Raw genomic sequence first — 12,328 nt, forward strand, 5'->3', positions numbered from 1 at the left:
AAGACTAACAGATTCATTGCAGCATAAGCTTTTACAGCAAGCCTAAGCGAAATTTATTGTCGGGAGGGAGCAGGTAAATGTGTGTATTCACACACAGAATTGGATTTGGAGTCCTCTCAACAATTTAAACAACTGCAACAAATATAAAGAATTATAGGCAGGTCTACAGCGACACAACACATTTCACTGAATTGCAAAATGTAATGATAGGTCTGGTGTCCCCACTTGGCTTTTCCAGGTGGATTCTTGGGTTCATGGCTAATGGTGATGTCAGTTGGGGTCTACTGAATATGGTGATGCCTGCCAGAGCCTACAGTCAATAACATCATGGGTTTTAACCTGCCCCCCAGGATGGTCGCCATGTCTTTTTAAACTGACAGTCCCTCTGAATGGTGGAATTTCTGGGACATGGCATTTTGGGGGAGCTAAGGAGTTGACCCTATAAATTAAATTTCCCAAAACTAACATATTTGTTTTTTTTTCTCTCATTCTGTGATAATTAGTTATCATCCAGAATGTGTCTTCTAGGTCCTGATGGATTAAAAAAATAAAATCCCCATTCGAAACAACTCAATGTGTTCTTGCATGTAGGCATGCTAAAAACAAGCTTAAAATTAGAACTTATTTCCCAGGGACATATCTTTCTTTGGAAACAGCATTAAAAAAGGAAGCATTAGGAGTGAGCTATCTTCTCTGGAGACTTAAAAAAAAAAGAATAAAGCAACAGAAACAACAAATGCTAATAGTTTCCCACAATTAACCTATGCTGCTCTCCATCAGTTTCAGCGTAGCTTAGCTCACTTGTCTCAGCTGTAGAAGACTTTCTAGCCAGCCCACAAGAGTTGCCCCACAACTGAAACTGTAGGTATACTGTTATCTGGCATGTAACTAAAGACGGCAAGAAGATGGCTCCTGTGAGCGATTGCCCACACACACACGAACAAACACAATATGAGAGTGCAGAAAAAGTGCCAAAGGTGGCATGAGTTGTATCAATGTATGTGGATCTAAAAGGGATAGGACAGCAAACAGGGAGAGAAACCTAGAGTAGCATTTGCACATTTCAAGCATTGCAGGGGGTTACACTAGATTATGGGTAGGCAACCTAAGGCCCGGGGGCTAGATCAAGCCCAATCGCCTTCTAATTCCAGCCAGTGGATGGTCCGGGAATCAGTGTGTTTTTACATGAGTAGAATGTACAGTGAATAGAATGAGTACAACTAATCCAGAATGCGGCAGCTAGATTGGTGACTGGGAGCATCTGCCGAGACCACATAACACTGGTCTTGAAAGACCTACACTGGCTCCCAGTACGTTTCCAAGCACAATTCAAAGTGTTGGTGCTGACCTTGAAAGCCCTAAACGATCCAGCGCCGAGGGCCTTCTGCCGGTTCCCTCATTGCGAGAAGTGAGGTTACAGGGAACCAGACAGAGGGTCTTCTTGGTAGTGGCACCCGCCCTGTGGAACGCCCTCCCACCAGATGTCAAAGAGAAAAACAACTACCAGATTTTTAGAAGACATCTGAAGGCAGCCCTGTTTAGGGAAGCTTTTCATGTTTAAGAGACCACTGTATTTTAATACTTGGTTGAAATATAGTCTGGCCTCCCACAAGGTCTGAGGGACAGTGGACCGGCCCCCTGCTGAAAAAGTTTGCTGACCCCTGCACTAGATGACCCTTCCAACTCTACAATTCTATGACAAAAGTAGAATACCTGCATCAAGGTAGAGTTAGCACCTATTCTGTTCAAAGTTTGGGGATGCAATGCTGAGTCAATTACTAAGTTGTTAACTGATTAAAGTGCTTTTGACTGATTACAAAGGTGGGCTGGGGATACACAGTAAGTCTGGGCTCTCAAACTTCAGTGGCGCCCTGTGATTGTGTGCAAGGATGTCTATGTGGTCACCCGTGAAACAGTTAATGCAGGGGAAGAAGGATTAGGAATAGAGTTCAAGTTCAAAACACAGATAAATATTCATACTTTAGGGCTCCTGCAGTCTTCATGAGAAAAATGGTTTATGTATCTCTGATTGTTTTCAATGATGGTTGTATTTTGAGGGGAGGGAATCTAATTTATATTGCATAAAAGTGAAATGAAATTGCAATTGATTACATTGCAAAACATAAAGTGAATGATTGCTCTTCCAGCCAAGGGGTGTCAAGAGAACATTCACCGAAGCAACAAGATATATTATGCAATCTTGCTTTTGAGTTCCTTCCTGATTCTGCTGCTCTAACCAGTTCTGGGTAGACGGATGTGCACCAAAACCTAACAATAAATTGGAGGGAATGTTTTTAGGGATTTGACACAAATGATGAGGCACAGTATGCAAAGAATGTGTGGAAAGCGAAGATTTTTTCCATTCGAGTCACTACAGGAAATGGACTTCAGGAATAGCATGGGTTTGTTTTGTGTGTTTTTTAAAAAAGGATATATTTTTTTCAGCACTTGTTTTCTTCAGCGGAAAACTGTCTGTACATGAAAACACTGCAGAGAAAGAAGGAAAGAAAAGGGGCTGAAGCACATCAAAGTAACAGCCTGGTGTTTTGATGTGCTGGCTTTGCAGTTTCAGCCCAGACTGGCTCTTAAATTGTATCTTCCTGCAGAATCTCGACTCCTGCCTACCTCACCAGCCCGAAAACACATTAACATGTTATCTCAAGGGTGAATGGAAAAATATGACTAAACTAAACCAAACCAGACTGGATATAATGTTGGACAAGGTAGGCTAGGTGGTTGGGAATGATCATTAGCATTGCTCTTTTACATTCCTTGCAAGTTCTATATTATTAGCCGACAAATAAATCACATAATAAATCAGAACTAGTTTCAGCTAAAAAAGAGAGAAAAAGACTCAAGTGGTCATAAAAATTCAGGGCTTTGGAACCTGCCTTGCATCGGCAAATACTCTGATTCTCAATTTTTTCCTTTGCAAAAACTGAATATATGTGTATCTGAAGAAGTGTGCATGCACACGAAAGTTTATACCAAGAACAAACTTAGTTGGTCTCTAAGGTGCTACTGGACAATTTTTTTTATTTTTAAAATATATTTTGACTGTGTCAGACCAACACGGCTACCTATCTGAATCTGAATACTTATTGTTAACTGAGCTATTCTAACAGCCTGAGGAATTAGAATATTTCTCGGCTTCAGGGAATGTTACCATCATGCATAATCTGTAGGCCTCGGTGGTATCCTGAATCCGTACATAACAAGAGTCTCAACATCTTGTACAGGAAATATTAAATACAGCATTCTCATTGTATCTGCCTCTTATTAGGATAGGTTAGACAGCAAGGACATATCTGGTGAAAAACCAAGAAAACTCTTAGTTTCATCTGAAACAAAGGGTAGGTTTACACTACTGCATTTTGCACACAATTATATTTGTCAGTACATGACGCATGGAGGGCCCTCCAGATGTTCAAGGGGAATTCTCATTGTCTCTGGCCGTTGGCCATGCTGGGTGGGGATTGTAAAAGTTGGAGTCCAACAACATCTGCAGGGTCAGAAGAGGTTAAACCAGGTGATATGTTGATACCCTATTTTTCATGGAGAATTTAATAGCATGAAGACCCAGAATTTATTCCTAAATAAACACAGCTTGCGCAGAATCCAGAACAAAAAGCTTTCACTCTTTTTGAAAGATAAGCACTTGTGGAATTGATTCAGGGATCTAGAATGTTTTGTTGGCAAGCACAAACACAATTACACAAACATCATGGTTGTACATGTGTGTAATACATCTCTTTCTGTAGCCTCCAGATCCAGCCCTATATCTTCGTATTGAAGTTTACTTGCAGCCTTTTAAGTGCTTTATTGTTAAATATCCAGCATTCGCTTCCACTGGTGCAACTTTACTGTTTGTCTGCTTGCTTGGGGTGGTTCTGCAAAAACATTATTGTTCCACCACATCTTCCCCGGTTTCCATAATATTTGTGCATGCGTTTTTATTTTGAAAGGGCTGAATATGCCTCCAGACACATGTATGTAAAGGTCCGGGGGGTTGAAGGTTTTTAGAGTGCACTAATCAAAGCACTGAATTTTGTTGCATCCTCTCCTCTGTCCCCAGGCCTCACGGTTGCCATTCAGTTTATCCAACAACTGTTGTAATGATCCAACGGCAGTCAGAAAGACACCAGCTAAATTTATACATTGGTAAGAGTAAGAAGGATATTCTGGATATTCACCGAATCTTGATTGAAAAGAATACTAAGAAAAATATCCTTGTCTTGCAAAGCTCTTGCAAGTTTTTAAATTGCACACTTCAATTCAGAATATGTTTTATACATTTTTTATTCAAACTTGGATAGGGGAAAAGTATGCCCTCTTATCTTTGTAAATTTCAAACTCTCCTCTCAAATGCGCTTCCACTGTTGCTGAAATTAACTTAAATATACAGAAAATATGTTAAAAGTACAAATTTCCCAATATATATTTGGGGATGGGGGGTTGTGGGGGACATGTAACTCTTGTTTCTCGAAAGTCTACAATGCTCTCCAAGATCGGAATTCCCTTGATATTAATTTGCTCAACATGAAAAGCACCTGACAAACAGCTTGGTGAAATAAGTGCTGCATAAGATTGCTGGCAATTTGGGATTTCCGCATTACCGCTGGCAGACAAATCATACTGGGCAAAGTTTTGCCTCCCTAGTTAGTGTAAAAGACCATTATGTTAGACTATATCACAGAACAATCTTTGTCTAACCGGTACAGAAAACAGACTTATTTGCTTACATGAATCCTATCAGTGTGAGAACTTCCAAAATATGCTGAAGGAAGTATCTGCTTATGAAACCTTGTATCAGTTATCTTCAGGAGTATTTTTATCATTCCTCTTCCAGCTTCCTGCCAGATACCACTTCTTGGATTCCATCTCTCTTTCAACATCATTACAACTCTATGAATCTTTCCCGTATGATATACTATTCTTTTCCTATAGAAGCATGGCTTCTAACAATCTTTAGGTTCTAGGACCGTAGAAATACATTCTCAGAATTTGTAGATCATTAGGTTTATCAGGAGAAATGCTTGGTTAGCTCTGGCTAACATGCAGAAACACCACAGAAACACCACATAATGATTCCTATATAATTCCCCTTCTCTGTACAATTATGACCTCCACCCAATGTCACATGCAGCTCCTCACCCACCTTGCAAGACCACAGTGGTTCTACTTTGTCACAATTGGCCAATGATCTAGTCAGAAGATGGTTTTGAGTGATCAGATGCATTAACTAGTCCAATGGACTCCCATGTCAGTGAGGGGGAGATTATTACAATATATTTTATGGCATCTTGTCGCAAAATCTTAACCACTAGGGTATGAAACTATTAGAATCGTCCAGTGGCGAACAGCTGATCTGCACAGCAAAGATATCATAACCACCATGCCTATGGCTCAAGAACTTGTTTATGAGATGTCTAGCAAGTAAAATGCATAATAAATAAATAATACACCTCTTATTAGTCTAGAATGCTCTGATGTCACAGAAGGGTGGGCTAGCAAGGCACCTGAGCACTATGAAGGAGTTTAGAATTTCATTTCTAAATTTCATGAATGTTTCTGAAAATTTAACTGCATAAATATTGTCCACAGGCCTAAGCTTTCAAGTGGCATCTTAATTGGGGCAAACTGCTTGATTGGGTCCAAAGGCTTGAAATCATTTCAGACTGATAGCATTTGCTGCTTAAGCCTTGGATGTGATATTATAATGAAAAGCTTACATAGTTATTTGATTCCTATTTGTATTATTCTGCACACTTATAAGATTCAGAGCTCTGGAATTCTCAAGGGTCAACAAACCCTTCTATGTATCATGATAAATACATAAAAGGAAATGGATCCTTTGGACAAAATTTTGCCTAGAGGTCTTGCATGCACATTTTAAAAGATTCAAATAATCAGCCCAAGTTTTCTTTATCACATGCTGGAAAATACCATTGTACATTAGGTGCTTGGGAAGAAGCAAAACCATTCTTACCTACAATCATGTGGTTGCAGATGTCACAGAACGTAGGTTTTTTGAATATGTGCTCCTGGAAAACGTGAGTCTTGTTGCTTTCCTGTTGGTGTTGGACTATGGTGGGAGAAGATGTCTGACTTTCAGAGGCTGAGAGCTGGCCAGTTCTGGGGCTGATTTCTGATAGCAAATCCACCTGCAACTTCATGTCACTGTTTGTCCGCTGGAAAAAGTTGTCTGCACTTTTACTCCGTAAACTTTTGGTCTTGAAAGACAGCGATCGTTTCAGTTTCTGGAGCTGCAATGCGACAAAACATTGTTCAAATAGCAAAGCTCATAGTATGATCAGATTCCTAATGACATGCAATTCTTGCTGACCTTAGTTGCATACAATGAACGTAATTCCAGTTACTGGAATTTGAATACAATCCAGACTGATGAGCAGCTTTGCATTGCCCCAACAATGCATTGCATATGTGCCTATTTAGAAATGGTTACTATGATTTAAGTGACACACTCCAATGTGAAGTTCCCTGTGCAAGTTTTAGTGAAGTCCATGGGAGTTGTCTCCTCTTGTGCAGTTCCCATTCTTTTCAATGGGATGATTTTCCTGTTGGATTTTGCTCTTTATATTATTTGGGTTTTTTGTCTATTGTGGGAGAGGCCACACATAGCCAGAAATAGAACCTGCACCATTTTGTCATGCTTCTCCATGACAAAATGACACCAAGCAGGTAATGATGGCCACCTCTGAAGTCACAGGGGAAAGGCCATAGTTCAGTAGTAGAGCATTGCTTTGTATGCAGAAGGTCCCAGGTTTGATTCCTAGGAGAGACTCTTGACTGAAACCTTGGAGATCTGCTGCCAGGCAGTGTGGACAATCCTGAGTAAGAGAAGGACCAATGGTCTTACTGAGTTAAGACAACTTCCTGTGTCACATGTGTTCACAAGTACGGGAAGAGACACATTCCTAGGGACTTTTGGTCACATGCAAAATTGCTGTTTACTGCATCCCACACCCATTAACTCCCTTCCTAAACACACAAGCACCACTGAGTTCTTAATTTAAGGATTTTTGAGATGAAAATAAATAACAGGACAAGCCAATAAACAGTGCCCTCCATCTTGTGTTTCCAGTCCCTTGGCTCATCTTCTCAGAGAGTTTTGCAGCCAGCTTTCTTCATTCCTCCAGTGGGAGCACTGAGCTTCATAACTAATCACCTGCCTACCACTGAAAGTGCTCCTGCAGAAATCAAGACTCATTATCATTCCCCCTCATTTGAAAACCAGAATTGCAGTTGCACAAGGTGACTGTAATGACATTCATTATTGATTTGCCATCCATTCCCACCATGCCACATGAGGTTAATTAAATGGTAAACATTATTCTTCTTCTACCAGGGAGCGAAACTAAGCAGTACAACTAAGTGCTTGTTTTTCTAAATAACAACCCTCTTGCTGGCTCAGCAATAGGCCCCGAGAAACTAATTTAATGCTATAAGCTCAGTTTCAGACATAACATGATTTGCTAATTAATTCCACAGAAGCCAGAAGGCTAGGTTGTGTCTGGGCACAAAAGGAGGACCAGGGCAAATGGACTATGGATTAATATTCGCAATAGCTTCTATCAGAGTAATCCTTCCCATTACTTTAGGCCAGCCTTTGCCAACCGGTGCCCTCCAGCTATTTTGGACTACAATTCTCATCAGCCCCATCTGTCATGGCTTATAGTCCAAAACATCTGATGGACATCAGGTCAGTTGAGGTTGCTTTAGGCAACCATGTCAGTTATTGCTTCAGTTGCAACCAGGTTGTAGACTTGGACAGGACAGGAAGCATAAGGACCCAGTCTTCCTGTTACTCCCCTCCCCCCCCTCCGTCAGAAACTAATCTGAAGGATGCAAAAGCCGCCAATACAGTAGACTACATGGAGATGGCGGAAATGACTGGCAGAATCCAAGACCAGGGAGAAGAGTCGGTGGAAGAAGATTGGAGGAAATTCAAAATTTATTTGCAGAAATATTGTAAAATTTTTGAATGTTGAGGATATTGAAATGAATTGCAGGGGTTCTAGCAACAAGGTAAAATTAAGATTGGATTAATAATAGATAGAATAATAGGACATGAATTTGCTGAATTAACTTCTAAAAGGGATACAAAAATGGGAGACGTGAGGAAGTCAGGAAAATAAGTTAACTAAAGAGGAGAATTTAAGAAAGAGGGAATTTTTGTCTTTTTTTAATATATGTCTTTTTCCTATTTCTTTTTTGTGTCTAATGTCTGTATCTTTGTATTTTATAACTTTGTATCTTTTTTGTTCTTACTATTTTTCTAAACTTTTTATTGTTAAAACTTAATAAAATATTATTAAAAAAACAAAAAACAAAAGCCGCCAATACAGGGACAGTTTGCACATCTCCTGAGTGGAGAGATGTGAAAGCAAGATAGAAATGTGGAGAAACATAAAATAAAAAATAAAATAAAAAATAAAAAAAGAAATGTGGAGAAACAGTAGACAGAGGTCCTTGCACTTCTTCTTCCTTCTGTAACATTACGATGCCCAAGGTTGACCTCACTGGTGGGGGAACCCATTTACCACTAGGTTTTCCTCAGAGAAGTTTGTTCCTGAGAACAAGGACCCTGTTGCCACTCAGTGCCCTTTTATGTAGCAATGACCCTTGGCCAAGAAAGCCCACCAAACCACTGCACTTCAAAAACTGACCCATTGCTAATTAGTGTTGGGTTCCCCCCTCTTTCTCTTATGAGTTCTTTTTAAGAAGTGATGTGCTTAGAGCACTCTTCCAGCAGGAAGCACATGCCTAGTGTAGAAGTCCTCCTTTGCCTCCGCCTGCTCTGGCAATTGCCTGATCAGCGAAAGCTGTCTTTGGAATCAAGAGTACATCAATCTACCCATGGTGCAACCGAAAACCTTGAGGTACATGCATTCCCACATGCCAGCCTTGGGTTTGTATGAAAGGGAGAAATGTGCAAATATTTCCACTGTGCAGAGATAACTGAGCAGCTGGATCCAAGGCGAACACCTAGTCTGGGAGGGACCTAGGAAGCTCCCTTACAGTGGGTCAGGCTGATTGTCCTCCTAGTCCAATATTATCTACTCTAGCTGGCATGGGCTCTCTGGGGAGTCTGGCAGAAAGTGACCTCCAGGGGCAGCGCAAAACATTTTGCTGCTTGAGGCAGATGGCGCGACTAGTTCCCATATCAAGGTAGAGAAGCAAGTCTTGAATGAAAGAAGAAGAAAGGCTAAGACAGTAAAACCCCACAACTGCCTCTCCGTGGGAGTGAAATTACAACAGTAAAGTAAATATTGTGCTGCCACAGTCTGCCTAATGGTAGAGTCCCTGGGTCTTCCACACATCTCTAGCAGCCCAGGATCCCTTTAATCTGCATATGCCAGGGACTGTTAACCTAGGATGTTGAGCATGCAAACCATGGGCTCTGCCTCAAAGCTCTCTATCTGGAAAGTTGCTGTCAGTCGAAATTGAGCTAGATGAACCATTGGTTTGACTGGGTATAAGGCAGCTTCCACGAACTACTTTGGGTCTCTCCCCAAGTGAGTAGTTTCTGACACTTAAGTAAATGGTTACTGAAGAATAATTCAACCGAAGGGTGCAGTGGTTTAACGAATTAACTCCTTTCCTTACAGGCAGAAAAGGTAGTTTCTCCAAAGTATTAGGACACCAGCTGGATGTTGCTTTTGATACTGTTTCGTTTGCATGAAACTTAGTATGAATAGTATCCAAAGCAGTACCACTATATTAGTTTATTGGAGTACAGCAGATCCTCTAGTGGCTTTTAAAAATTTCCTTGCAGTAATAATAATAATAATAATAATAATAATAATAATAATAATAATAATAATAATAATAATGCTTTATTATTTCTACCCCACCACTCTAGGTGGCTCCCAACAAAATATTAAAAATACAATAAAACATCGGACATTAAAAACTATCCTAAACAGGGCTGTCTTCTAAAAGTCAGGTCGTTGTTTATTTCCTTGAAATCTGATGAAATGTCAAGGTTGATTTGAGACAAGCAAAGTTTCTGGGATCAGGTGAAAGCGATGATTTTGTTTGTAGTGATAGAGCAGGGTTATACACATTTGGGGGCATTCCTGTTCATGGGTTTGATTTGAAAGGAATAATTGGGGGGGAATTGAACACAGAGAAATCCTACTTGAAAGCATTAGATTATCCTAGCAAACTGGCTGCAGTGATCTACCCTGGCCCTCGATCCTCAGGCAGGATGCTTAGAGCAACCGCCAATTTTAAAAAATGGCGAACTGTTAATCCTGACATAGTACACGGTGAAGTTTCAAAGACTGCACTGTCAGAGTAACTTCAAGCATATCTGGATGAGGCATTTTCTGGTGGCCCTTTTCAGTTGGGCTTCTGGCCTGGTATAGTAGCCTTGGTGGCTGATCAGAATGTAAAGGTTGGCAAGCAGGAATCACTCCCTGTTAGTACTTGCAAACCTCTCAGCAGCGTTGGAGTGATTTAGAAACCAGGGGCAGCTTTGATCAGCAACCGATCTCCAGTACAGTGGTACCTCGCAAGACGAATGCCTCGCAAGACAAAAAACTCGCTAGACGAAAGGTTTTTCCGTTTTCGATTTGCCTCGCAAGACGAATTTCCCTATGGGCTTGCTTCGCAAGACGAAAACGTCTCGCGACTTTGTTTCCTTTGTCTAAAAACAAAGACATGTTTTGTTTATAAAGTTAATTTATTTTCCCTTCAATTTTTGAACTGCTCTTTACAGTATGTGTGACTTTAAAGAGCAGTTAATAAACTGTTGTTGTACCAAATTTGGCTTTGTTTGGACTTTTTTTGACCATAGGAACGCATTAATTGATTTTCAATGCGTTCCTATGGGATTTCGTGCTTCGCAAGACGAAAAATTCGCTAGACGACAAAAATTGCGGAACGAATTAATTTCGTCTTGCGGGGCACCACTGTAGTTGCCATTAAGGTGAGGGGAGAGACTCCATCAGGCAAGGCCTCCTTCCACCTGCTTTGCCCCACCCTCCAGTCTCTGCTTCTCAATTTGTACTGCATTATTTTATGCACTGTGGCTTGCCATTGTTTTATTGATTGTAGTTTTGAAATTATTTATCGTAATTGTTAAGAGTGGGTTTCTGTTAAATTTTTATATGCTGATATTATTATTCTATACTATTCTAATGATTGTTGAATGTTACTTTTAATTGATGTAGATTGCTTGTTTTATTATCACATTTTTGTATTGCATTAGATTGTTATAAGGTGTACATTCTTTGTTTCTTCAGCTTGTAAACCGCCTTGAGTATTGTAAGATAGAAAGGCGGCATGCAAATTAAAGGGATGCGGGTGGCGCTGTGGGTTAAACCACAGAGTCTAGGACTTGCCGATCAGAAGGTCGGCGGTTCGAATCCCCGCGACGGGGTGAGCTCCCGTTGCTTGGTCCCTGCTCCTGCCAACCTAGCAGTTCGAAAGCACGCCAGTGCAAGTAGATAAATAGGTACTGCTTCGTTGGGAAGGTAAACAGCGTTTCCGTGCACTGCTCTGGTTCGCTAGAAGCGTCTTAGTCATGCTGGCCACTTGACCTGGAAGCTGTACGCCGGCTCCGTCGGCCAATAAAGCGAGATGAGCACCGCAACCCCAGAGTCGGCCACGGCTGGACCTAATGGTCAGGGGTCCCTTTACCTTTATACAAATTAAAAGTGATGATGATGATGATGATTAAGGTGGGACAGAGCAGTGGTGCCATCCTCTCGACACCTGCATTACTGCAGCTTACTGGAGTGGGGAAGGGTTGCAATGAGGTCCTTGGTATCACCTTTAAGCCTCCACAGCCGAGTACCTGATTCACTTCAGGACAGCCTCGCCTCATACATTCTCCCACACCGATTAAGATTCCACACTGGGTGGCTTGGCTCTCTGTTCCATCACTTTGAGAGCTGTATGAACCGATCTCCAGCAAGGAGTAGGCCTTTATTGGTAGAGGCTCTGGGGCTGGGGAATGGCTTTGCAGGGGAGATTTTTGCAAAACACACTTCTGATCATGCATTCGGCAGGGGGGGGGGCATGATCTTTGGTCAAACGGAAGCTGAAATCGGCGAAGATGGGAATTACATTTGCTTCTGTTTCCTGTTCTCCTTTTCTAACTTGCTGTCCTTAATAGGGAATGTTTTGATTTCCGTTTTGGTTGTTAAGCTGTTTGCAGCATGGAATGAGATGGGCTGGAAAGGCTCTAAATAAATAAATAAGTGTTATTACCGAGGTTGCTATTAAAAATAGATAAATAAATCCCGTGACTTGCCATCCTAGAAAAATCATCAAGTTTTGAAAGCTCATGATATTT

The 12,328-nt window shown here is 41.1% G+C and overlaps 1 protein-coding gene across 1 annotated transcript in view; it reads right to left on the reverse strand.

The window, feature by feature from the left end:
* STAC (SH3 and cysteine rich domain) overlaps positions 1 to 12,328 on the reverse strand; it is a 78,597-nt gene that overhangs the window by 35,131 nt on the left and 31,138 nt on the right. The window contains exon 2 of the mRNA XM_083468422.1: positions 5,990 to 6,266. Coding sequence (XP_083324548.1) covers positions 5,990 to 6,266 — 277 coding nt within the window. The remainder of the gene's footprint in view (positions 1 to 5,989; positions 6,267 to 12,328) is intronic.

The sequence above is a fragment of the Podarcis liolepis genome (genome assembly GCF_965112155.1).
Source record: "Podarcis liolepis genome assembly, chromosome: 12".
Lineage (NCBI taxonomy): Eukaryota > Metazoa > Chordata > Lepidosauria > Squamata > Lacertidae > Podarcis > Podarcis liolepis.